The sequence below is a fragment of the Pantherophis guttatus genome, chromosome 4 (genome assembly GCF_059756535.1).
Source record: "Pantherophis guttatus breed Tessera chromosome 4, ASM5975653v1, whole genome shotgun sequence".
Lineage (NCBI taxonomy): Eukaryota > Metazoa > Chordata > Lepidosauria > Squamata > Colubridae > Pantherophis > Pantherophis guttatus.
In genome coordinates, this window is record NC_142066.1 from 5,352,095 (window position 1) to 5,377,494 (window position 25,400).

The 25,400-nt window shown below is 44.5% G+C and overlaps 1 protein-coding gene and 1 non-coding gene across 3 annotated transcripts in view; one reads left to right on the top strand and one right to left on the bottom strand.

Moving 5' to 3' along the window:
- Positions 1-7,762: 7,762 nt before the first annotated feature.
- TRNAR-ACG (transfer RNA arginine (anticodon ACG)) lies at positions 7,763-7,835 on the bottom strand. Its single transcript has one exon. It is a non-coding gene; the product is annotated as a tRNA-Arg (tRNA).
- A 360-nt stretch (positions 7,836-8,195) lies between these two features.
- Positions 8,196-25,400, top strand: part of PRMT5 (protein arginine methyltransferase 5) — a 39,512-nt gene continuing 22,307 nt past the window's right edge. The window contains exons 1-5 of one of the 2 annotated variants that reach the window (XM_087891682.1): positions 8,196-8,452; positions 16,581-16,699; positions 18,962-19,047; positions 22,925-23,059; positions 25,077-25,192. In XM_087891682.1, the coding sequence (XP_087747808.1) occupies positions 8,298-8,452; positions 16,581-16,699; positions 18,962-19,047; positions 22,925-23,059; positions 25,077-25,192 (611 nt within the window). In that variant the 5' untranslated portion in view covers positions 8,196-8,297. The remainder of the gene's footprint in view (positions 8,453-16,580; positions 16,700-18,961; positions 19,048-22,924; positions 23,060-25,076; positions 25,193-25,400) is intronic. The other variant, XM_087891683.1, reaches the window with a different exon arrangement.

The following is a 25,400-nucleotide window of genomic DNA, read 5'->3' on the forward strand; positions in this document are numbered from 1 at the left end:
CGTCTGGATTGCTATCTTCTTCCTGTCACGACACAGCAATGATTTTGAAATCCTTGTGTTCTGACCCGATGTTCTGTCCCCGTACCACGCACACACACCCACAGACGGCCCGGAGTTAATAAGCCACACGACAAAAGTCTTTGATGATAAAGCTGGCAGCAACCCAGTGGCTAGCTGCCAGTTCAGACTTTACTCACACAAAACAAAGATTAGACTGCAAGCATTCCGATAAAACAGGCAGAGTGTCATTAATACAAGGATTAGTCCAAATGCAATCCGATAAAAGCAGGCAAAGTAAAGCAGAGATCATGGAGTATTTCCAGTTTTTGCTCATCACAAACTGAACCGGCCACTACACCCACATTTATACCCTGTGGGGTGTGGTCCAGTGACTCAGCTAATCTCTGGCACGCCTTCCCCTCTGCTGTGCACTCTTCTCCCTGCGCCTCTGTCAAGGGTCCAGCCAGCACTTATCTTCCTTGTTGCTGTCCACCTGTGGCTGTGGGGACGTGCTTGGCTCTGAGCCTATCGTTTGGCCTTCGGTGTCCTCCGGAGGCATTGCCAGAGAGGAGGGTCCTGGAGAGGGAGGCCTTGCCAACTCCTCCCCCTCACTCTCAGAGTCTGCATCTGTTGATAGCCCAGGCTCAGGCAACGGAGCCAGAACACCCAGCTCCCCAAACATGACAAACACTCTGAAGTGAACGCAAAGATTCCTTTAATTAGGAGTGCCGGCAACCCCGGCAAAATAGCTTCTCTGTCACCGCAGGTTAACAAGTCCGTCCGTCCAGAAGGTGAATAGTTGTCTGTCACATCTATTCATCTCCGCTCCCGGCCTTTTATCCCAGGGTGGGGCTTCGTTAGCAGTGGTGGCTTTTCCATCCCGAGGGCCGGCCCATAGATTTCCACTGCTCTCCTCTCCTCTGTCTTCTGTGCATCCGCGCGTCAGGCACTGGACCCAGCTGTTCCTCCTCTTCCTCATCAGCCACTTCCAGACCTGGGGGCTGTTGACTCTCCATCTCAGGGCTGACGGACGGCCCAGGCTCTGCCTCTGTATGTCTCTCTGTCATTCCCTCTTCCCCCTCGGAGCTCTCAGATTGCCTTAATGCTGACTCCCATGCCACCGTCTCCTCTGATTCGGCAGCTGGAGGGGCCGGCGGCTGATGGGCTACAACATCTTGTTTCCCCCTGCTAAAACCTGATAGTCAAGGATGCCAAGATCTAAGCTGGGGTTTCTCAAACTAGGAAAATTTAAGATGTACACATGCTGGCTGGGGGATTCTGGGAGTTGAAGTCCAAATGTTCTAAAGTCGCAAAAGTTTGAGAAAACACCGATTTAACCTAGAATTATTTACACGTCCGCCTTCTTTACTTAATTCAGGAAAAATGCCGTTTTATTAAGGCAGCACAAAACGGTGTTTCTCACCCTTGGGAACTTGTAAGAGGTGTGGACTTCAACTCCCAGAATTCAATGCTGGCTGGGGGGGATTCTGGGAGTTGAAGTCCATCTCTCTTAAAAGTTCCCAAGGTTGAGGAAAACTGGCCTAGGGTACCTGCCAGCTCTTCACATTCCTTCCCAGTCCTTAGCTTGAAAAAGAAGCACAACATTTTGGGGCCCACCATTCCTGGTTGTGAACCGTGGTCCAGGAGACACACGAATGGAAACACACAAAATTGCTTTAATTAAATGACAGCTAAAACGAGTGGGATTCAGCCGGTTCGGGAAAACTAGATGCTAATTTTACATATGGTTCGCCGAACCGGTAGTTGCAAGGCCTGGCAACTACCGGTTGCCAGTCCGGAAATGGGTCCATTTCCGCCCCTCCCAGGAGTCTTCAGGTGGCCCGTTTTGGATGCGAGGTAAGTGCAGGTCCGTGCGGAGGCTCTGGGAGGGCGAAAAACGGGCCTACTGGAAGTCCGGAAACAGGCCCGTTTCTGGCCTCCGGAGCCCGGGGGAGCCATTTTCCCCTTCCCAGCGGCTCAAGGAAACCCTCTGGAGCCTGGGGAGGGCAAAAAACATGCCCACCGGAAGTCCGGAAATGGGTCCATTTCCGGCCTCTGGAGGGCCTCTGAAGACCGTGCGAGGCCGTTTTTGTCCTGGAGGCTCAAGGAAAGCCTCTGGAGCCTGGGGAGAGTGAAAATGCCCCACACGCCGTGGTGCATGAGGCCGAGTAGGCCATGCCCCATGGCCACACCCATCCAGCAACCGGGCAGAGAACCGGTTGCTAAAATTTTTCAATCCCACCCCTGAGGTAAAACGATGACATCCTAGTATTTGGTGGGGGCTTGTGTGCTACGGGGGCAGGGGGCGGGGGGAATTCTTTGACGTATCCCCGCATTAAAGCATTTTTTCCCAGTCTACATTCTCTCCATAGGGAATACAACTCCTCCCAGAATTCCCCAGCCATCATGGATGCTCAGAGGATTCTGGGAGTTGAAGTCCATATTTATACAGAGAGGCCCAGAGTTGGGACAAGTTGTACTACAATGGGTTTTCAAGCTGCATTACTGTATTTAATTTTGTATTTTTTTTAAAAAAAATTGATCAATTAATGAGACAAAACTATACTGCAGTGTTTAAATTTTTTTTTTCCCCTCTTCCAACATTAAATCACCGAGTGTCCCAAAAGTACTTTTCATTGTCTGGATTAAATTTATCAACATTGACTATATGACACATTAAAGCGGACGCATTTGTTGCTAACTACCGCTTCGAATAGTTCAACGGGACGGAGATGGGTTAAGAAATACGAAAGACATAAATAAATGTTAATATTGTCTTATTTTTCGATGCAGGCGGGTGCAAACTTGAGACAGTTTGAGGAGATTTGCAAGGGGCCTCAGACACACGTGAGAGAAACACTGATGCAACGATAGAAAATCGGAAGCATTTGAGTGAATTTTAATTTCTTAAAACGGAACCCCGTAAAATCCTCATGGAACTCTCTACGTTTTCCACAAACCCGGTTTGGAAACAAATCTGTCCTGCTTTGCTGTTTTTGTTGACTGACAGCAGTCTGGCAATCTGGTAGAAAAATAACCTTGGAAATCCACTCTGGGCATTTTATTGATCGATCGGTCAATAAATCAGGTTCGTTTCGTTTTGCAGAATGTCACTTAAGCGGCTTTCCATAATCGCTGCAATTAATTTCATGAACTTGGCTAAAAACTCGCTGTTTCTTTCTTTTTTCTTTTTTTTAAAATGCTGATTAAAAGTTATAACTTCTTGGTTTCTTAACGGCGAGACTGAAGTTTTGCAGTATAAATGAGGTTTTTCGGCCAGCAGGACTTAAAAAAAGGTTCATCATTAGAGGATGAAGCAGAATCGGCTTTTTCGGCCCTGAAATTTGCTAATGTTTTTTAAAAGATCGAATGAGAGGTTGACTCAGCTGACTTTGTATAAAAAAGAACACCACTTAGGGGGGGCCGAAAGCCCTATTAAGCAGGTATATACAAAAGTATGAAGGCTATTGCTTAACGCATTGTAAGCCGCCCCGAGTCTCCGGAGAAGGGCGGCATATAAATCGAACCAATACATACATACATACATACATACATACATACATACATACATACATACATAAATAAATTGGAGGTTTTCTACTCCAACTCCCTGCTCGGCAGAAGACCTTATAGAACAGGGGTGACAAACTCAATTTCATTGAGGGCCATATCAGGACTGTGGTTGACCTCAGGTAGGCGGGTGGGTGTGGCTGGCTGGCTGGGCGTGGCCAGCTTGATGCCACTCCCGAAACTGCTGGCATGTTTCCTCTTCGCATTGGGTAGACTGGGCCGAAGTTGTTCTGTCCCCGTACCCCACACACACCCCCACAGATGGCCCGGAGTTAATAAGCCACACGACAAAACTCTTTGAAGATAAAGCTGGCAGCAACCCAGTGGCTAGCTGCCAATTCAGACTTTATTCACACAAAACAAAGATTAGACTGCAAGCATTCCGATAAAACAGGCAGAGTGTCAACAATACAAGCATTAATCCAAATGCAGTCCGATAAAGCAGGCAAAGTCCAGTAACGCAGAGAGTGGAGTACTCCAAAAACTGGAGTATTTCCAGTTTTTGCTCGTCACAAACTGAACCGGCCACCATTTATACCCTGTGGGGTGTGGTCCAGTGACTCAGCTAATCTCTGGCACGCCTTCCCCTCTGCTGTGCATGCTTCTCCCTGCGCCTCTGTCGCGGTTCCAGCCAGCACTTATCTCCTTCGTCGCTGTCCACCTGTGGCTGAGGGGACGTGCTTGGCTCTGAGCCTATCGTTTGGCCTTCGGTGTCCTCCGGAGGCATTGCCAGAGAGGAGGGTCCTGGAGAGGGAGGCCTTGCCAACTCCCCTCCCTCACTCTCAGAGTCTGCATCTGTCGATAGCCCAGGCTCAGGCAACGGAGCCACAACAGAAGTGATGTGGGTAGACCGGGCCGTATCCAGATCCAGCCTGCGGGGCCTTGAGTTTGATACCCCTGCTATAAACTTTGTGACAAATGACTGTCCAATCTCTTCTTAAAAAGCTCCAGTGTTGGAGCACCCACAACTTCTGGTGGAAGGTGGTTCCACTGGTTAATTGTTAGGAAATTTCTCCTTGTTTCAACCTTGGATCTTTCCTTGATTAGATTCCATCCGTTGCTTCTTGTCCGGCCTGTAAGTGTTTTGGAGAATATGGACAATTCCATACCCTAAGATTCTGAAAAAAATAATAATAATCTGATTTGGAAAAAGGGCTTCCATGTTTAATTCAAATTTGGGAAAAACTTTGTTCAAAAGTTTGCAAAACTTATCATTGTTTAGTTTGTAAGAAGTGCAATTTTATTGAGGGACTACCAGCCTGGAGTTATAGCAATCAAACAATGTCATTGTCTTTTAATGACCCCATAATCCCTTGCGGGGTGGAGTCAGGGCAACTGAATGGAGCTAGTAGTGTTTTACTGGCTGGATGCCCTTCCTGTTGCCAATGCAGAGTCTTTTTTTTTTAATTTTATTCTTTACAACAAAATATTTACTCATACACAGATCGCGACGGGAGCTTTACAGAATATATTAACTTCAGTCAAGATATACAAATAAAAAATAAAATCTACACTAACCTTATCCTTTTTTTATTCTATTATTCAACCAAGTATACCATTGGTCCCAGCATTGAAAATATACGGAGTCCTTTTGATCTCTCAAAATTTTTGTTAACCTGTCAGCTTCCGCATATCTGATAATTTTTCCCAGAATCAAATCTTCAGCCGGTAGGTCTTTCCCTTTCCAATGTTGAGCAAAACATATTCTTGCTGCGGTTGTGATATATGTAATCAGACACCATATATTCGTGCCTATCTTATCTGGCCTAATATTTAATAGAGAGTATTCTGGTTTCAATTGTAATTTATATCCCGTGATTTCTAAAATCCACCTCTGTATAGATCTCCAAAATTCGATTGCCTTAGGGCAGGTCCACCATACGTGATAATAAGTACCTATCTCCCAACACTTCCAACAATTTGGGGAGAGTCCTGGAAACATTTTGGCTAATCGAGCAGGAGGGAGATGCCATCTATACACCATCTTATACAAGTTTTCTTTGTAAGTGGTTGCCATCAGAAATTTCAATTGTTTCGTCCAAATTTCTTCCCATTTTATCAATTCAATTGAATAACCAAAACTTCCAATGCGGAGTTTTGTTAAGCAGATATATTCTCAGTGTGCCCAGAAAGAGAAATATCTGCCTCTACCTAGGATCAAACTGGCAACCTCCTGAATGTGAGGCCAGAGCTCCATATTTAGGCCACTGCACTACTCTGTAGCATTCAAAAAATACAAGTTGACTTATAACCATTCCTTTAATGACCATTTGAAGTTACAATGGCACTGAAAAAAGTGAGTTATGACCACTTCTCACACTTAACGACCGTCGCAGCATCCCCGTGGTTCCGTGATCAAAATTCGGATGCTTGGCAACTGACTCATACTTATGACGGTCACAGTGTCCCGGGGTGACGTGATCCCCTTTTGCAACCTTGTGACAAACAAAATCAACGGGGAAGACAGATTCACTTAACAACTGTGTGACTTATTGAACAAGAGCTGTGGTTCACTTAACAATGGTGGCAAGAGGGGTCGTAAAATGGGACAAGGTTCATTGAACAACTGTCTCGCTTGGCAATGGAAATTTTGGGCTCAGTTGAGATCGACGTGTATACAATGTTTATTACAGTTTGCTTTCAATATATCCACACACCAAATTGAATTGTCAGGGACAACTCTTGATATAAATTCCGCATCTGTTCAAATTATTTTCTGACGTCTCATTCTTTAAGAATTACACAGGTAGGTGAAAGTTTAGTATCCTTGATGTGTCTAGGTCAGGGGTCGGCAACCTGCGGCTCTGGAGCCGCATGTGGCTCTTTCACCCCTCTGCTGCGGCTCCCTGTCACTCAAAATATGCGTCACAACCGCCAATGTGCGACACCCGCCAGCACGTGATTTATTGAGCTTTTCAACCTCCAGTAGGCCAACCATGGATAAATCCAAGAAAATAGAAGTTTCAGAAGAAAACAGAACGTTTAATTCAACTACATATGCTAGTTTTGTGGCCGCTCAAGAAATAGTCAGGTACACGAAGGGTTTTGTGGCTCCCGGTGTTTTCTTTTCTGTGGGAAACGGGTCCAAATGACTCTTTGAGTGTTTAAGGGTGCAGACCCCTGGCCGAGGTCCTAATTCGATTTCTTAAAATGAAGCTTTTTTTTTTTTAAATCTCTTTAATAAAAGAAATTAATTTATCCATTTCACCAAAATCTCTCGACCATCCTTCCATCGTGGGTAGGAGTCAAATCGTCCCATTTCTTCCGTACTAAATATTGATTCCCATGAAACTGGATGTACCAAAAAAAAAATGGTGTACGTTCAATCAGAGAGATAATAAGATTTATAGAAACTATTTATTTCTGAATAAAACAAAAAATGAAATATTCGGTACTTTTTGGTCAGGATGGTCAAAATCATTTTATTGGTATCAATATCTCCAAATAGATTGGAGAAGACGATCTCCGGAACGTTTAAAAGTTTAAAAAATTTTATTTTAAAACTTGGGCTAAGCTTTCGTCGGCCCCTACCGACTTCGTCAGAGTATAAAATCCCCATTGAATAAAAAATTTTAAACTTTTAAACGTTCCGGAGATCGTGATGTCTATCGCCTCTTCTATAACTATACCTGGAACTCGCATCTTTAGGACAATTCTTAATATATATTAAGATATATATTAATATATATATATATTATAATTATATATAATATAATTATATAATTATATTATTATATTATATAATATATATAATTATATATATATATATAATTATATATATAATTTTATATATATATAATTATATATATAATTTTATATATATATAAAATATATATATATATATATATATATATAAATTTTACTTCAAATTTTAATTTTACTATCTTGGTTTATTTCTTTAATTTTGAATTTCAACTTTGTTCTGAATAATATATACATACACACACACACACATATATATATATACATATACATACATATATGCACATACATACATACATATATATATGTATGTATTTATGTATAGGTATATATGTATGTATATTCGGAACAAAGTTAAAATACAAAATTGAAAAAAAAAATCCAAGAAGACCAAAAAGAAAAAAAACCCACAAAACAGTCAAAGCATTAAAAATACATTTTTTTTTATTTTTTAATTGAAGGGAAAAAAAACCAAAAGATTCGTCTGAACCGAGCCAGCCAGGAGTCGAACCTAGAATCTTCTGATCCGTAGTCAGACGCGTTATCCATTGCGCCACTGGCCCTCAGACATACCAGCAGCTTTGTAGTATCTCTTTTATATAGGGGGAGCCCTCGCTTCTAGCAATCCTATTGCAGGTTTGGTGGGTTGTTTTTTTTTTGGCGGTACCCTGATGCATCTTGGGAATTCTAGTTCTAATGGAGTGGGGAGGATTAGGCGAGCAATGCACTGTGGTCTATGTAGTCCTCAAAAGCGGAAAGCCCTATTCCCTCAGGGAGAAGCCGGGTCTGTTCTCTTTCTAGAGGCATGACGGGAAATTCCCCCCCCCCAAAAACCTTAGGTTCCCTCCTCAAGTAAGGGAGCCCCGCCCCTCGACCGCCGCAGCTTGGTTTCTGATTGGCTCCTCTTGGTGCACGCTGGCTCCTCCCCTACAAGGTCCCGGGAAAGGCGTCTCGTGATTGGTGGCTCGGTCCGAGGAAGGGGCGTGGCTAACCGGCTCTCTTCTATCCCTTGTGCGCGGCGTGCCATGGCGGCTTCCACAGCGGCGGCGATGGCGGCGGCGGCGGCGGCTTCGTCCGCGGTGGGGCCGGGGACAGCCGGCGTGTCTCGGGTCTCCTGCGGGAGGGACCTGAGCTGCGTCCCAGAAGTGGCGGGCACCCTGGGGGCGGTTGCTAGACAAGGGTGAGAATAACCACGTGCTCCGCCAGCGACCTTTGACCTGCGCCGTTCGGGCCAGGATGACCTCTGACCTCTACCTGTCCTCACCTGGGACGTGGGGGGGGCGGAGAGGCCCCGGGCCGGCGCGAAAGGGCCGTTAACCCCGCCCCTGGGATGACCTCTGACCCCGTCTCCGAGACGCATTGGGAATGCGGCTCCCCTCATTGCCAGAAAGCCAATGGCATGATGGGAGTTGTAGTCCACATGGAAGTGAGGCAAAAATCCTTTTTTTAAAAAACAAAAAAAAAAGAAAAGGTGGCAAAATGTTCAACTGAGGTGTTCTAATGGAGTCAAGAGGGTTGTGTGTGTGTGTGTGTGTGTGTATGTGTATCACAAATATTCCTCTCAGACTGCTCCCTCCGAAACTGGTGGGGAGCGTTGAGTGGGATGGAGACTTGGCCCTTTTTCCATTTCATGATTAGAAACTTGAAGGGGCAATTGTGAGATTTTTGTGGAGGTTCGCCAGTAAGGCCGGAATATATTTAGCTTTTTGGGGGGGGGGGAATTTCTACTTATTTACTTACGTATCAAATTTCTACGCTGCTCATCTGACCCATGATAGTTGCCCTCAGAAGGCAAAAATGAGATTCAGAAGAAGCTTGCTAAATTCATTTATTTTTCCCTCCCTCCCTCTATCCATCCTCTATCTATCTTTCTATCTATCTATCTATCTATCTATCTATCTATCTATCTATCTCTACCTACCATCTATGTCTGCCTTCTATCTGTCTGCCTATCATCCATCCATCCATCTATCTAATTCTTATCATCTTTCTTTTTCTATCTTTCATCATCCTCTATCACTTATCATCTATATCTGTCTTATCTGTCTGTCTGTCTACCTTCTATCTGTCTGCCTATCATCCATCCATCCATCCATCCATCTATCAATCATCTTTCTTTTTCTATCTTCCATCATCCTCTATCATTTATCCTCTCTCTCATCTTTCTTTTTCTATCTTCCGTCATCCTCTATTATTTATCATCTATCTGTCTGTCTATTTGTCTGTCTGTCTGTCTGCCTACCTTCTATCTGTCTGCCTATCATCCATCCATCATCTATCATCTTTCTTTTTCTCTTCCATCATCCTCTATCATTTATCATCTGTCTGTCTGTCTTATCTATCTGTCTGTCTGTCTACCTTCTATCTCTGCCTATCATCCATCCATCTATCAATCATCTATCTTTCTTTTTATAACTTCCATCATCCTCTATCATTAATCCTCTCTGTCTCTCATCTTTCTTTTTCTATCTTCCATCATTCTCTATCATTTATCCTCTCTCTCTCTCATCTTTCTTTTTCTATCTTCCATCATCCTCTATCATTTATCCTCTCTCTCTCACCTTTCTTTTTCTATCTTCCATCATCCGCTATCATTTATCCTCTCTCTCTCTCTCATCTTTCTTTTTCTATCTTCCATCATCCTCTATCATTTATCATCTATCTGTCTGTCTGTCTGTCTGCCTACCTTCTATCTGTCTGCCTATCATCCATCCATCCATCCATCATCTATCATCTTTCTTTTTCTCTTCCATCATCCTCTATCATTTATCATCTATCTGTCTGTCTGTCTGTCTGTCTACCTACCTACCTTCTATTTGTTTTTTGTTTTTTTAATTTGATTTATATGCCGTCCTTCTCCGGACACTCAGGGCGGCTTACAATGCGCTAAGCAATAGCCTTCATTCTTTTGTATATTTATACAAAGTCAGTTTATTGCCCCCACAAACTGGGTCTTCAATTTACCTACCTTAGAAAGGATGGAAGGCTGAGTCAACCTTGAGCCTTGGCGAGATTCGAACCTGCAGTAATTGCAGGCAGCTGGTCTTAATAACCAGCTTAATAACAGGGTGCCTTAGACCACTGTACTAACAAGGCTCTTTGCCTATCATCCAGCCAGCCAGCCATCTATCTGTCTTATCAATCATCTATATCATCTTTCTTTTTCTATCATTTATCATCTCTCTCTCTCCATCCATCTCTTTATATCTATCTATATCTATATCCATCATCATTTATCATTTATCTTCATCTATCCATCCATCCATTATCCATTTACAGTGGTACCTTGGTACTCATCATCAATTGGTTCCTGGAAGCGCGATGAGTACAAAAAATCATGAGTATCAAACAATTTTTTCCCATAAGAAATGGTTTAGTGAGCCACAAGGCATCCGACACCGACAAGTTCTAGTTTGTTCATTGAGTACGAAAGAAATTATGAGTACTGGAACTACATTTTTGTATCAAAAGGCATTGGGTACCAAATTCGATGAGTTTTCAAAGCAGTTGAGTACCAAGGTACCACTGTCTGTCCGTCCATCCATCCATCCATCCATCCATCCATCCATCCATCCATCTAATCACCTGTGTATTTTAAATAGATTTGCCAGGGAGTCATTTTCTGCTATAATTAACAGAATAACAGAGTTGAGAGGGACCTTGGAGATCTTCCAGTCCAACCCGCTTCTCAAGCAGGAGAGTCTATATACCACTCCAGACAAATGGCTGTCTTAAAAACCTCTTAAAAATGATGGCGCACCCATAGTTTCTGGTGGCAAACCATGTCATTGATTAATTGTTCTCACTGTTGGGAAATTTCTTTTTAGGTCTCGGTTGGATCTATCCTTGATAAGCTTCCATCCATTACTTCTTGTTCTGCCCTCAGGTGCTTTGGAAAATAGGGTGACCCCCTCTTCTTTGTGGTATCCCCTCAAATATTGGAACACTGCTCTTATGTCTCCCTTCACTCTTCTGAACTTTAGACTAGTCATTCTGTTCTCAGAGAGTGATTCTGTGTTAGAGAAAAGGAGACCCTGGTTTCTCTTTTGCCCCTCCAGTGACTTCCACACACCAATTAATGATGTCTGTTTATTTTGGTTATCTTTTATTTAGGGAATTTACTTATTTAGGGAATTTATACTGCCGCCTATGCTCATATGGCAACTTAAGGCGGCTTACAGGATAAAACCCCACATAAAAACAATAAAACTAATCAGAGTCATATAATAAATTTAATATAGTAAAATAATATACTAAATATACTAAAATCACCACTCCCGCCTCGCCCCGGCGATAGCACCTCACACGAGCCATTTAATGCAGCGGTCACCAACTGGTAGTCCGTGGACCATTGGTGGTCTGCGAGAAAATTTTGTTGGTCCGCAGAAAAATTATTTGCATTTTTTTATATTACACTAAATCAGGGGTCCTCAAACTATGGCCCCTGGGCTGGATACGTGCAATGAACATTTGTGTTGCTGCAGAGAGTCTCCCCTTCGGGGTCTTTTTGTGTGGGTCGGAGGGGGACAGGAATTCCGACTTGGGATCTGCTTCAGCCTCCTGGTGTGAACTTTGGGCGAAGGCTGGAGGGAAGAGCCACTGGTGGCAAAGAGCCGGAGGGCCTCCTTCCAGTGGGACTGCATCATGATTTAGAATTGGCTGACCATCTCAGCCCACTGAGCCTCCAGGCGCCGGTACCTGGCCTTGCACTCCCGCAGGTCTTCTCTCTGCTTGGAAAGCCTATGCTCGTAGTCCTCAGTGAGATGCTTCTGCTGTGCCTCCTTCACGGCCAGATCCAATTTGAACTGAGCCAGCTGTTTTGCCAACTCTTTCTCATGGTGACTGCTTAGCTCCAGCTTCCTTTTGGGACCCTAAGGAGCCCGGGCAGGCAGGCGAAGAGTGGCTGGGGAAGGAGGGGTGAGTAGAGGCCATCCAGGTGCCCCTCGATGTGAGTGACATCGTGTTGGCCACGCCTACCCAGTCACATGACCACCTAGCCCACCCAACCAGCTGGTCATTAGGCAGATGATATTAGTGGTCCGCGGGATTTAAAATTATGAATTTGGTGGTCCCTGAGATCCGAAAGGTTGGTGACCCCTGATTTAATGGCAGGGTGGATTTGATTTAAATCGAGTCGATTTAAATCATGATTTGAATCACTAGTAAAAAGACTTGATTTAAATCAACTCGATTTAAATCATAATTTTTAAAGAGCAACTGTCATCTCTGCTACTCCTTTGACCCGCTGTTGACTCACCGATAGTCCCAGTGTTGCAGAATATACAGCCTTGTGCTACATAACTAAGCTCCATTTCATGCTGAATAAACAAAATTATTAATGTATCTTAAATAGAAAACTATTTTACAATAGATTTTTACCCCAAAAGTTTTTTATTAAAATAAATTCAATAAAAATAAAAAAAAATCCGATTTAAATAAAAAAAATCCAATTTAAATCAAAAAAATCTGATTTTTTTGATTTTTTAAAAAAAATCATTGATTTTTATCCACCCTGTTTAATGGGCTCCATCCCGATCTGGGTTCCCCAGTCCCGCTGGCTATCTTTCTCCAGTGGGGAAGAGCGTTGGGGGTGATTGGCCAAAAGATAAAACAGTTGGTAGCAAATTTTATGTCGCGGCAATCCCAAGAAGGATATTGCACCAATTCATTAGTATGAAAAGACCTTTCCAAGAAGAGATTTTAAGGTTCGGGGGAGGGGGGGCGAAAAAAGGATCAGGAGTCAAAATCTATTTATAATTAGATGGAGATAGAGTTGTGCCCTTAAAAATAGAAGGGGAGTGTGAGGCATCTACCTATGAAATGGATTTACTGCTGAACCTCAAAATTAACTCGTAAGCGATGTGCACAACTCAAATTAGTAATCAATCAGAAAAGAGCTGGAAGGGGCCTTACGAGGTCTTCTAGTCCAACCCCCTGCTTTTGGCAAGTGATGGCATAGTGGGCCCGGTAGGCCTGTTTTTCGCCCTCCCCAGGCTCCAGAGGCTTTCTTGGAGCTTGGGGAGGGTGAAAATGTCCTTTCCCCCCCCAGAGGTCCTCTGGAGGCCGGAAATGACCCATTTCCCAACTTCTGGTCCCACTGGAAGTCGGCAAACGGGCTGTTTCTGTCCTCCGGAGGGCCTCCAGAGCAATGGGGAAGGCGGTTTTTACCCTCCCCAGGCTCCTAGAAAGGCTCTGGAGCCTGGGGAGAGCGAAAAACGGGCCTTCCTGTCCCACCGGAAGTCAGCAAATGGGCTGTTTCCTGCCTCCGGAGGGTCTCCAAAAATCAGCCGGCCAGCGTACATCTCTATCTTCTTTCCTTCTCTCCTCCCTCCCTCCCTCTAGGAGGTTGTTTGCTTGTTCTAGCCCTGGACCAAATTCCATTTTGGGGGGTTCCTGTTGGGCAGGGAGGCCCGTGGTACCAGCCTACTACATCTTCTCAAAGTAATCTGCCAGCAGAAGTCTCTGTGTTCACTGACTAGGTGGCTCAGTGGCTAAGACACTGAGCTTGTCGATCAGAAAGGTCGGCGGTTCGAAACCCTAGTGTAGGTCTTCTGCGGGATTGGACTAGATGACCTCCAAAGTCCCTTCCAACTCTCATTGCTATTTCAGTTGCTGCGGATTCGCTCCAGAGATGCAGCCAATCAATCCAGCATTGTTACCTTCAGTTTCATCGCTTGGATTCTTTTCTCCTTCCGATCCTCGTTCGTTTTGCAATCTTTTTCCCGGGCGGCACATTTCTTTAATCCGTCTGGCAGCCCCCCCTCCCCACCCCCCAGAGTTCTTTGAGTACAGTCTCCCAAACATGTACAGGAAGCATTTGCAGAGGGGGGGTAGCTGTATCCTTCTGATTCAGCAAAAGCCACATCTTAGGGCCCCTTAAAGACAGACGACGTAAACATTTGTGGATTACAGTCCGTAAATCTTTTATCTGAGGCATTTTGGCTGCGTTGGCAGAAAAGTAAACAATTCCCGGCGGATAAACATTTGTCTGGAGGCAGTTTTTCGTGTCTCAAGAGCTACCCTAAAAAAAGAAAAAAACACCATAATAATCTCAAAAAAAAAAAGAAAGGCTTTGAAGATAAGCCTCATTGCCCCTGTAAAGATCATTTTTTTTAAAACAACAACAACGAAGGAGGTGCTCTGTGAACTGTTGGGAATAACCTATATTTCATTCAAAAAAGAATGTACTGGCAAAGGCACATTGTCTGTTGCTTTGATTGGAATTGATGTTTTGCCATCTGTCCCTTAAAACGCAAACGCGCAGAGTGTTCTCTTAACACTTCTGATCAGCAGAATTAAAAACGGCACTTGTGCAAACAATTAGCCGTTAAAAAAGGAGAAAGGGTGGCGGTGAAATTCTTCACGTAATCCATTGGGGGGGAGGGAAATTAACATTTCACAGCTCAGCAGATCAAATAGCCCGCAGGAGAAGAAATGACCTTACGCAGCAGAAGAAAATCATCAGGGGGAAAACGGTTGGGTAAGGCCATACTTTGAATATGGCATCCAGTTTTGGTCGCCACGATGTAAAAAAAAAAAAAAAAGATGTGGAGACTCTAGAAAAGAGTGCAGAGAAGAGCAACAAAGATGATTAGGGGACTGGAAGGTAAAACATACGAAGAACGGTTGCAGGAACTGGGCATGTCTAATTTTTTATTTATTTTTTTAATTTGATTTATATGCCGCCCTTCTCCGGAGACTCAGGGCGGCTTACAATGTGCTCAGCAATAGCCTTCATCCTTTTGTATATTTTATACAAAGTCAGCTTATTGCTCCCACAACTGGGTCCTCATTTTAATTTATTTAATGAATTTAATGAAAAGAAGGACTAGGGAAGACATGATAGCAATGTTCCAATATCTCAGGGGCTGCCACAAAGAAGAGGGAGTCAAGCTCTTCTCCAAAGCACCTGAGGGCAGGACAAGAAGCGATGGAGGGAAACTAACCAAGGAGAGAAGCAACCTAAAATTAAGGAGAAATTTCCTGACAGTGAGAATAATTAATCAGTGGAACAGCTTGCCACCAGAAGTTGTGGGTGCTCCATCAGTGTAGGTTTTTAAGAAATGATTGGTCAACCATTTGTCTGGAATGGTGTGTGTGTATATGGATGTCAGCACTTCAAGCTGCATTTACTCTAGTGCTGACATAAGAAGGAGAAGCGAAGGCGTCTGGAAAGGGACGTTTGACTTTTCACCCACTTATTTTCCCTGGAGATAATATCCCCTAGGAGATGAGATGGGAGGGGGGGAATTCCTTTGAGGTGGAGTAGATTAGGGGTAGAATGACTTGGAAGATGGCCAATGAGTGCAGGGGAGTGGGGAACGGAAAGGGAGGGTTTTGGGGCTGGAAGTCAGTGTTGGCTTCGTTTGCAGTCAGGTTAGAATGTCGTGCTTAATAAATAGGAGTTTTTCTTCAAAGACTTTGTTTGAAATGCAATTTATTTGAGACGACCTCGAAACTTGACATGTATGTATATGTATGTACCCTGTTTTCCCCCTAATAAGACACCCCCTGATAATAAGCCCAATTGGGCTTTTGAATGCATGGTAATAAGGCCAAGGTCAAAAAAATATAAGATGGTCTTATTTTCGGGGAAACGTATATAGATATATGTGTGTGTGTGTGTATATATATATGAAATTTACAAAATTCTACGAAAACACACACACACACACATACACACACACACACACACACACACATATATATATATTTGCTGATAAAGAAATGAAGGGAGACTAAGTAGCTAAATAGCTTGAAATAGATCTATACTACTCTCCCTTTATTTATCAGCGAATATAAATTTGGTATAAAATGGTTGGTCGTGAATGCGACTGCTTGAGGGCTCCTGGATTGGAGCTGAAAGGCGAAAGGGATGCAGTATGCTCCCTCCCATATTGGGGTAGACCAGGTGCTTCGATAGGAAAACTCACTCACTCTCTCTCTCTCTCTCTCTCTCTCTCTCATCTATCTATCGTATATTGTATCTCTCATTAATGAGACAATTATTAATTAAAATTTAATATATTAAATTAAAAATTAATTATTAAAATATTAATGAGACAATATATGTCTCATTAATGAGACATATCTATATCTATCTATCTATCTATCTATCTATCTATCTATCTATCTATCTATCTATCTATCTATCTATAATATTGTATGTCTCATTAAGCTAAAATCTAGCTGACTTGTTTGAAGTTGAGTCTGTTGTGGAAACGCAGCCAGCCATGTTGTGTCTTCCAACATCAGGGTCTTCACAGGGCTGGTTTTTTTTCCCCCCTCCCTCGCCACCTATTCCATAGATTCGATTTTCTCTGCATGCCGATTTTCCATCCTCGATACAAGAGAGAATTTTTCCAGGAGCCGGCTAAACACCGACCAGGACCGCAGACTCGCTCTGACCTATTACTCTCAGGGAGAGGTGAGAATTTCAGAAACTTTGATTTCACTTAATGTCCCTGAGCAGAGAGAACAAAAAAAGGGCAGGTTATTCCTTCCTTCCTTTCCTTTTCCTCCCTCCCTCCCTCCCTCCCTCCCATCCATCCATCCATCCATCCATCCATCCATCCATCCATAAAAGAGAATATTTGTAGCTCAGGGTTGAAACGAGGGCTTCTTGGTGCTCTCTGAGCTTAATTGTTTTCTTGCAAACGTTTCATGACCCTAACTAGGTAACATCATCAATGCTAGCACTGATGATGTTACCTAGTTAGGGTCATAAGATGTTTGCAAGAAAACAAGCAAGCTTAGACGGCACCAAGGACCCCTCTTTCATCCATCCATCCATCCATCCATCCATCCATCCATCCATCCATCCATCTATTCATTCATTCATTCATTCATTCATTCACATATATCCCACCTTTATTATTTTTACAAACAATTAAAGGCTAAAACAATAGCCAACACACACCCCTTCTTCCTATTTTCCCCAAAACAACAACCCTGCGAGGTGGGTTGGGCTGAGAGAAAGAGGGACGGGCCCAAAGTCACCCAGCCAGCTTTCGGGCCTAAGGCGGGACTAGAACTCACAGCCTCCTTGTGATTGGCCAAAGTCACACAGGCTGGTTTTCATGACTAAGGCAGGACCTGAACTCATGGCCTCCTGCTTTCTAGCCTGGTGCCTTAACCACTAGACCCGTGATGGCGAACCTATGGCACGCATGCCACAGGTGGCACGCGGAGCCATATTAATGGGCACGCCAGCTCAGCTCTGGGGCGCATGTGCGCGCCGGTCAGCTGATTTTCGGGCCTTCTGGGCCCACCAGAAGTAGGGAAACAGGCTGTTTCCTGCCTCTGGAAGGCCTGGGGGGGTGGGGAAGGCCCGTTTTTCTTTCTTACCTGGCTCCAGATCCTCTCTGTGTATCTGGGAAGGACGAAAACAGCCTTTCCCACTCCCTTGGAGGCCCTACGGAGGCTGAAAGGGCCCATTTCCCGATTCCCGGTGGGACAGGAAGTGACGTTTTTTTCCTGTCCCCAGCCTCCAGAGACTCCTAGAGAGGCTCCTAGAGATTCCTAGAGAGGTTCTGGAGGCTGGGGACAGCAAAAAATGTCACTTCCTGTCCCACCGAGAGTTGGGAAATGGGCCCTTTCAGCCTCCGTAGGGCCTCCAAGGGAGTGGGAAAGGCTGTTTTCTCCCTTCCCGGATGCATAGAGAGAATTTGGAACCAGGTAAGAAAGAAAAACGGGCCTACCAGGCCATCATGTGCCAGGAGCGGGGGAGGGGGGTTGCGTGCGCATGTGCGTGGGCACGTGCGTGCGCGACCCTCCCCCGCCCCCCCTCTCCTGGCACGCGATGGCAAAAAGGTTAGCCATCACTGCACTAGACCAAACTGGCTTAATGTAAACTGTCGGGACTAGTGAACCCAAAATAAGAAAACATTCCCGGGAGCTTTGAATTCCCAAAAGTAAAACTTCATTGGATACATCATTTTGGTACTGAAGAATCAAAACCAGCTCTGGTTTTCCCGTGCAAATGCTTGCCCAGTTAAACAATAGCTTCCCTTCCTCCTCACCTCTGGGTGATCACATTGTCCAATTATGAAACGTCCTTTTGTTATGGGAACAGTCCATCCCTTTCTCAAGCACCTGCAGTGGTGACCTTGATGGTTTCCAGGCTTTCAATAATCCACGCGCACATTCTCAGTATTCTGTTTTTCCCCTTCCCTCCCCCCAGTTCATTGGCAAGTTGAAAAGCGTTAGGTTTGAAAGAAGCAAAGCAATTCAATCTTGATACTTTATTCAGGTAGTCCTCGACTTATAACACTTCATTTAATGACCATTTGAAGTTCCAATATGCTCAGTTGGAATCGTAAGTCGAGCACTACCTATAATTAACAAAAGCTAAGCCCTTTTTCATTGTACCTGGAGACCTGGTATTTTAATTTTAATAATTAAAAATTTCTGTAATTTCTAACTTCACTTATGCATAAACCTGGCTTGTTTTCGCTACCCCAAACAAAAGAAAACTAAAAATGAGGAAATGATGGAATTGCTTAACCCCCGGGTGAATTCTTAATTCTGCCGTTGTTCGGCACAGAAATTATTACTCCGTCGTTACGATTTTCCTGAACGTGATTTCGGTTGGTTTTAACGCGCATACGCCATTCTCAGTTTGACTCTCACTGCTAAACCGACCCCCCCGTGTTTGTGTGAACCCTCACAATATCTTGCTCCTCCTTAGACTGGAACACGCTGATTGTTGGAAAACTGTCTCCGTGGATCCGGGCAGATTCTGAACTGGAGAAAGTTCGCCGGAATTCAGAGGCGGTGAGTTGACCTTGGGAAGGGACGAACGATCAGTGGTGAAATCTAAAACTTGTTGCTACCGGTTGTGTGGGCGTGGCTTGGTGGTGGGAGTAATGTGACTGGATGGGCGTGGCCAATTTTTTTTTAAACTTTTAAAAACATTTTTTCTACAACCTCTTCGGCAAAGAGGTTGTAAAAAATGCTTTCAAAAGGCTCCGACGATCCCAGCTGAGTTGCCTGATCAGCAGAGGCTTTTCTTCTTTTAAAAGCCTCTGCCGATCAGGCAACTCAGCTTGGATCATCAGAGGCATTTAAAAGAAAAAAAGCCTCTGCCATCAGGCAGCTGGGATCGTCAGAGCTTGGATCATCAGAGGCATTTAAAAGAAAAAAAAACTTTTTTTCTTTTAAATGGCTCTGACGATTTCAGCTGAGTTGCCTGATTGTCAGAGGGTTTTTTTCTTTTAAATGCCTCTGACAATCCAAGCTGAGTTGCCTGATCGGCAGAGGCTTTTTTTCTTTTAAATGCCTCTGACGATCCCAGCTGAGCCGCACGATCATCAGAGGCTTTTTTTTTTTTTACTTTTCAAAGCATTTTTTCGGCTGAAGAGGTTGTAGAAAAAATGCTTTTAAATTTTTTTTAAAAAAGCCTCTGATGATTGTGCGGCTCAGCTGGGCAGATGTTCTGTCCCCGTCCCCCCCCACACACACAAACAGCCAGCCGGGGGTTAAAGAAGTACTCGGCACACACAAGGTTCGTTATCAGGAACTTGGCAGCAATACGATAACCGTCTGCCAAGTGCTTTACTTCAAGAAGAGGGAGTGTTCCTCCACCAGATAACACCAACTAATACACACAGTTTTCAAAACAGTCCAGCTCAAACATGAAACCTTCAGCAGATCAGGCGTTGTACAAAGTAACTAGCCAGAAGTTAGCTTTGTCCGTCACAGAGTCTAAATGGCCACCACACTCTCTTATATAGCTGGTGGGGTATGGTCCAGTGACTCAGCTTAATCCCTGGCACGCCTCCTCATCTGCTGCAAACGTTTATCTCGCCTTCGTTGGCGTGGATCCAGGAACGACTTATCACCCACATCGCTGTCATCGGAGACACCTGGCTCCTGGTCAATCTCCTCTCCCTCGGCAGACACCTGAGGCATTGCCAGAGAGGAGGGGCCTGGAGAGGGAGGCCTGGCCGGCTCCTCTCCTTCATGTTTGGAGCCTTCTTCCTTCGATAAGATGGGCTTGGGGATCGGAGCCACAACACTATGGGGGGGGGGGCAGGAATTTTTTGCAACCGGTTCTCCGAACCACCCGCCTCCATCGCTACCGGATCGGGTGATCCGGTCCGAACCGGGAGCATTTCACCCCTGGTAGAGATGTTTTTGTTACGGAGGCAACGAGAAGCAAAGAATAACCTTTGCGAATGTGCTTTACTGGGCTAGTCTTTTTGGTCTATATGGCTTCAGAATCGGTTCCACGAATACACGGAAAAAGGATAGGGACACGTTGTACTCCGTTTGGAATTCATTTGGCCTAAGAAACAATTATTTTGACAGAGATAAGAGCCTTGGTAGTACAGTGGTCTAAGGCACCCTGTTATTAAGCTGGTTATTAAGACCAGCTGCCTGCAATTACTGCAGGTTCGAATCTCGCCAAGGCTCAAGGTTGACTCAGCCTTCCATCCTTTCTAAGGTAGGTAAAATTGAGGACCTAGTTGTGGGGGCAATAAGCTGACTTTGTATAAAAATATACAAAAGGATGAAGGCTATTGCTGAGCACATTGTAAGCCGCCCTGAGTCTCCGGAGAAGGGCGGCATATAAATTAAATTTTAAAAAAAAGAAAAAAAAGATGATGGCTGCGCTAAACTGCGGTTTGGAGCAAAGGTCTCCAGACATGTCTGCTTTAAGACTGGTGGACTTCCAACTCCCAGAATTCCCAAACTAGCCATGCTGGCTGGGGAATTCTGGGAGTTGAAGTCCACCAGTCTTCAAGCGGCCAATTTGGAGACTCCTGGGTTTTCGAGTAATTGGCGGTATCCTTGACGATTGGGGCAACCATTTGTCTGAAATGGTAGAAGGCCAGGATGGCGAACCTATGGCACGGGTGCCGGAAGTGACACGCCGGGCCGTCTCTCCGGGCACGCCAGCTGTCGCCCGTTGCTCTTCTGGGTTTATGCCGGCAAGCTGGTTTCGCAGACGCGGGAGCGACGGAAACCGGAAGAGCAGCTCCCTGGCACGCATACTGAGCTTCTGCTTTCCGGTGCGCCGGCCTTCACACGCGCATGCGTGCCAGAAACCGTAAGACCAGGTGACCTCTTCTGGTTTCCGGCTCTCCCACGCGTGCACACCGGGGACCTGCTCTTCCAGTTTCTGGCACTCCCCCGCACATGCGCGTGCACTCCCGTTTTGGCACTCGGTGCTGAAAAGGTTCGTCCAACTCTGGTGTAAGGTTTCCTGCCTGAGCAGGGGGTTGGACTAGAAGACCTCCAAGTTCCCTTCCAACTCTGTTATTCTATTCTATTCTATTCTATTCTATTCTATTCTATTCTATTCTATTCTATTCTATTCTATTCTATTCTATTCTATTCTATTCTATTTTCCCTTCCCTTCCCTTCCCTTCCCTTCCCTTCCCTTCCCTTCCCTTCCCTTCCCTTCCCTTCCCTTCCCTTCCATATTTTCTATTCCATCCCATTCCATATGTTCTATTCTATTCTATTCTATTCTATTCTATTCTATTCTATTCTATTCTATTCTATCCTATCCTATCCTATCCTATCCTATCCTATCCTATCCTATCCTATCCTATCCTATTCTATTTTCCCTTCCCTTCCCTTCTCTTCCCTTCCCGTCCATATTTTCTATTCCATTCCATTCCATATGTTCTATTCTATTCTGAATTCTATTTTGTTCTGTTCCGTTCTATTCTAATATTCCATTCCATTCCACTCCACTCCATTCCATTCCATATTTTCTATTCTATTCTATTCTATTCTATTCTATTCTATTCTATTCTATTCTATATTCTATTCTGAATTCTGTTCTGTTCCGTTCTATTCTAATGTTCCATTCCATTCCACTCCACTCCATTCCATTCCATATTTTCTATTCTATTCTATTCTATTCTATTCTATTCTATTCTATTCTATTCTATTCTATATTCTATTCTGAATTCTGTTCTGTTCCGTTCTATTCTAATGTTCCATTCCATTCCATTCCATATTTTCTATACTATTCTATGCTATTCTATGTTATTCTATTTTTTATTCCTATTTCCTATCCCTATTCCATTCATGACCGGCCACTTAGCAACTGTTCGAAGTTATGACACCGAAAATGGGACTTAGGACCCGCTTTCAAAAGTTACAGTTTCCATCTCCTCACCCCTCCCTAAGGCCACATGAACTTGGGCACTTGGCAACTGGCCAGCATTGATGGCTGTTTGCGTTGCCCCCACCTTCACATGAACGGCAGTGAAGATTTTTTTTGCCACAAACTAGCATTTATTTCTAGTTTCTGGCACCAAACCGCTTCTTGGCAGAGTGGTTAAGCGAACCACTGCAGTTGTTAAGTGAGTAACAACGGTCGTTAAGTGAATCTGGCTTCCCCGTTTTACTTTGCTTGTCCGAAGGTCTCCAAAGGGGAATCACTTATGACCCGGGGACACAGCAGTGGTCATAAGTATGAGTCACTTGCCAAGCATCTGAATTTTGATCGTGTGACCACAGGGGATGGTGCAACGGTCGTAAGTGTGAAAAACGGTCATAAGTCACTTTTTTTTAGTGGTGTAACTTCAGTCACTACACGAATGGTTGTAAATCCCGGCATATCTGTACAGCCAGTAGACAAAGACTGCAAGCTGTAATCTTAATATCTATGCTCTTTTTTTCTTCGTTGCAGGCCATGTTGGAGGAGCTAAATTTTGGGGCGTATTTAGGGCTCCCCGCGTTCCTGATTCCCTTGACCCAGGCCGACAACCCCAACCTGGCGCGAGTTCTGTGTAACCACATCAACACCGGCCACCACACTTCCATGGTACGTCCAGCAGATGTATCTCATCTTCTCAAATATATTTCAACCCAACTCGAGAGCCACACGTCGTCTCCGGTCCCTGAGCCGATAACATCGTTTCCATGATGTCTCCCTAATTTACATTATTTTTCTCTTCTCATCAAGTAAAAGAGGAGATGGTTTTCCAAAGAAATAATTTTAAATGACCTGATAATTACCGTATTTTTCAGAGTATAAGATGCACTTTTTTACCCCCTAAAAGAGGGTGAAAATTTGGGTGCGTCTTACACAACGAATGCAGCCCAGCTGACTTGCCTGATCGGCAGAGGCTTTTAAAAGCATTTTTTCGGCCGAAGAGGTTGTAGAAAAAATGCTTTTAAAAATAAAATAAAAAGCCTCTGATATCAGATTGCGCGGCTCAGCTGGGCATGGGTGTGGGGAGGGATTTTTGCTACCGGTTCTCCGAACCATCCACCGCCATCGCTACCGGATCGGGTGATCCGGTCCGAACCGGGAGCATTTCATCCCTGGATTAGAGGCTTGGAGATTAAAACATAAGAACGGTTGCAGGAATTGGGTATTTCTAGTTTAATGAAGAGAAGGACCAGGGGTGACATGATAGCAGCCTTCCAATATTTGAGGGGCTGCCCCAAAGAAGAGGGGGTTCACTTATTCTCCAAAGCATCTGAGGGTAGGACAAGAAGCAACAGATAGAAACTAACCAAGGGGAGAAGCAACCTAGAACTAAGGAGAAATTTCCTGACACAACAATTAACCAGTGGAACAGCTTGCCACCAGAAGTTTTAGGTGCTCCAACCCTGGAAGTTTTTAAGAAGAGACTGGACAACCATTTGTCTGAAACAGTTATAGGGTTTCCTGCTTGAGCAGGGGGTTGGACTAGAAGACCACCAAGTGGGTTCCTCCCGGTTCCGCCGAGCTGGTAGCTGTGATGATATGACGTCACCAAACTGGTTCTGGCCCCCGCCCCACCCCCCACCCCAGCGTTATTCTTATCTTTTACTTGGCCCCACCCCCAATCTATTGCTGCCTCCTGAGTCCCAGCTGATGGCTAGAGGGAAAAAAACTGTTTAAATTCTTGCTGCGGGGCTTCAAAGGGCCGCCCTACAGCTGATCAGTGTTAAAAGAAAACAAATGAGTAGACCGGTGCCTGCAAAAATACATGAGTAGATCAGTGCCTGCAAAAATACATGAGTAGATCAGTGCCTGCAAAAATAAATGGGTACACCAGTGCCTGCAAAAATACAGGAGTAGATCAGTGCCTGCAAAAATACAGGAGTAGATCAGTGCCTGCAAAAATAAATGGGTACACCAGTGCCTGCAAAAATACAGGAGTAGATCAGTGCCTGCAAAAATACATGAGTAGATCAGTGCCTGCAAAAATACAGGAGTAGATCAATGCCTGCAAAAACAAATGGGTACACCAGTGCCTGCAAAAATACATGAGTAGATCAGTGCCTGCAAAAATACAGGAGTAGATCAGTGCCTGCAAAAACAAATGGGTACACCAGTGCCTGCAAAAATACATGAGTAGACCAGTGCCTGCAAAAACAAATGGGTACACCAGTGCCTGCAAAAATACATGAGTAGATCAGTGCCTGCAAAAATAAATGGGTAGACCAGTGCCTGCAAAAATACAGGAGTAGACCAGTGCCTGCAAAAATGCATGAGTAGATCAGTGCCTGCAAAAACAAATGGGTACACCAGTGCCTGCAAAAATACAGGAGTAGATTGGTACAGCTCTGCAAGCAGTTAAAAGCCTGGTAGACCAGTACCTCTGCTAACTCCTAAAGAATTGTCACATGACCATCAAGCCACGCCCACAAAATAAGCCACACCCACAGAACCGGTAGTAAAAAAAAAAATTTAGAACCCACCCCTGCTCCAAGGTCCCTTCCAACTCGGTGATTCTCTGCATTATTCACACGTGCAAACGTCTCCCCCGGTAGACTTAGTGCCTGGGTTAATTTTTGGACGCTTCCCCTCCCTCTTTTTTTCCCCCTCCCCCCATCTCCTGTGTCAGTTCTGGATGCGAGTCCCGCTGTTGGCTCCAGAAGATTTGAGGGATGATGTGATTGAAAACGAGGCTGTGCCGGGCGGGGAAGACGACTCCGCAGGCGAAGAGAAGACCTGGCAGTGGTGAGTGACAAGGCAGCGAATTTTGGCAGGTGTTTGAAAACGCGGGATGAACTGAACGGTAAAAGCCAAGATTCTCAAGCGGGTTCTGAGTAGCTAACCGAGCTGCAGAGATAGTCCTCGAATTTCTGTGGTTAAGGTGCGACGTTTCTTAAGTGAGTTTTGCCCATTTTGCGACCTTTCTTCCCACGGTTGTTAAGTGAATCGACTG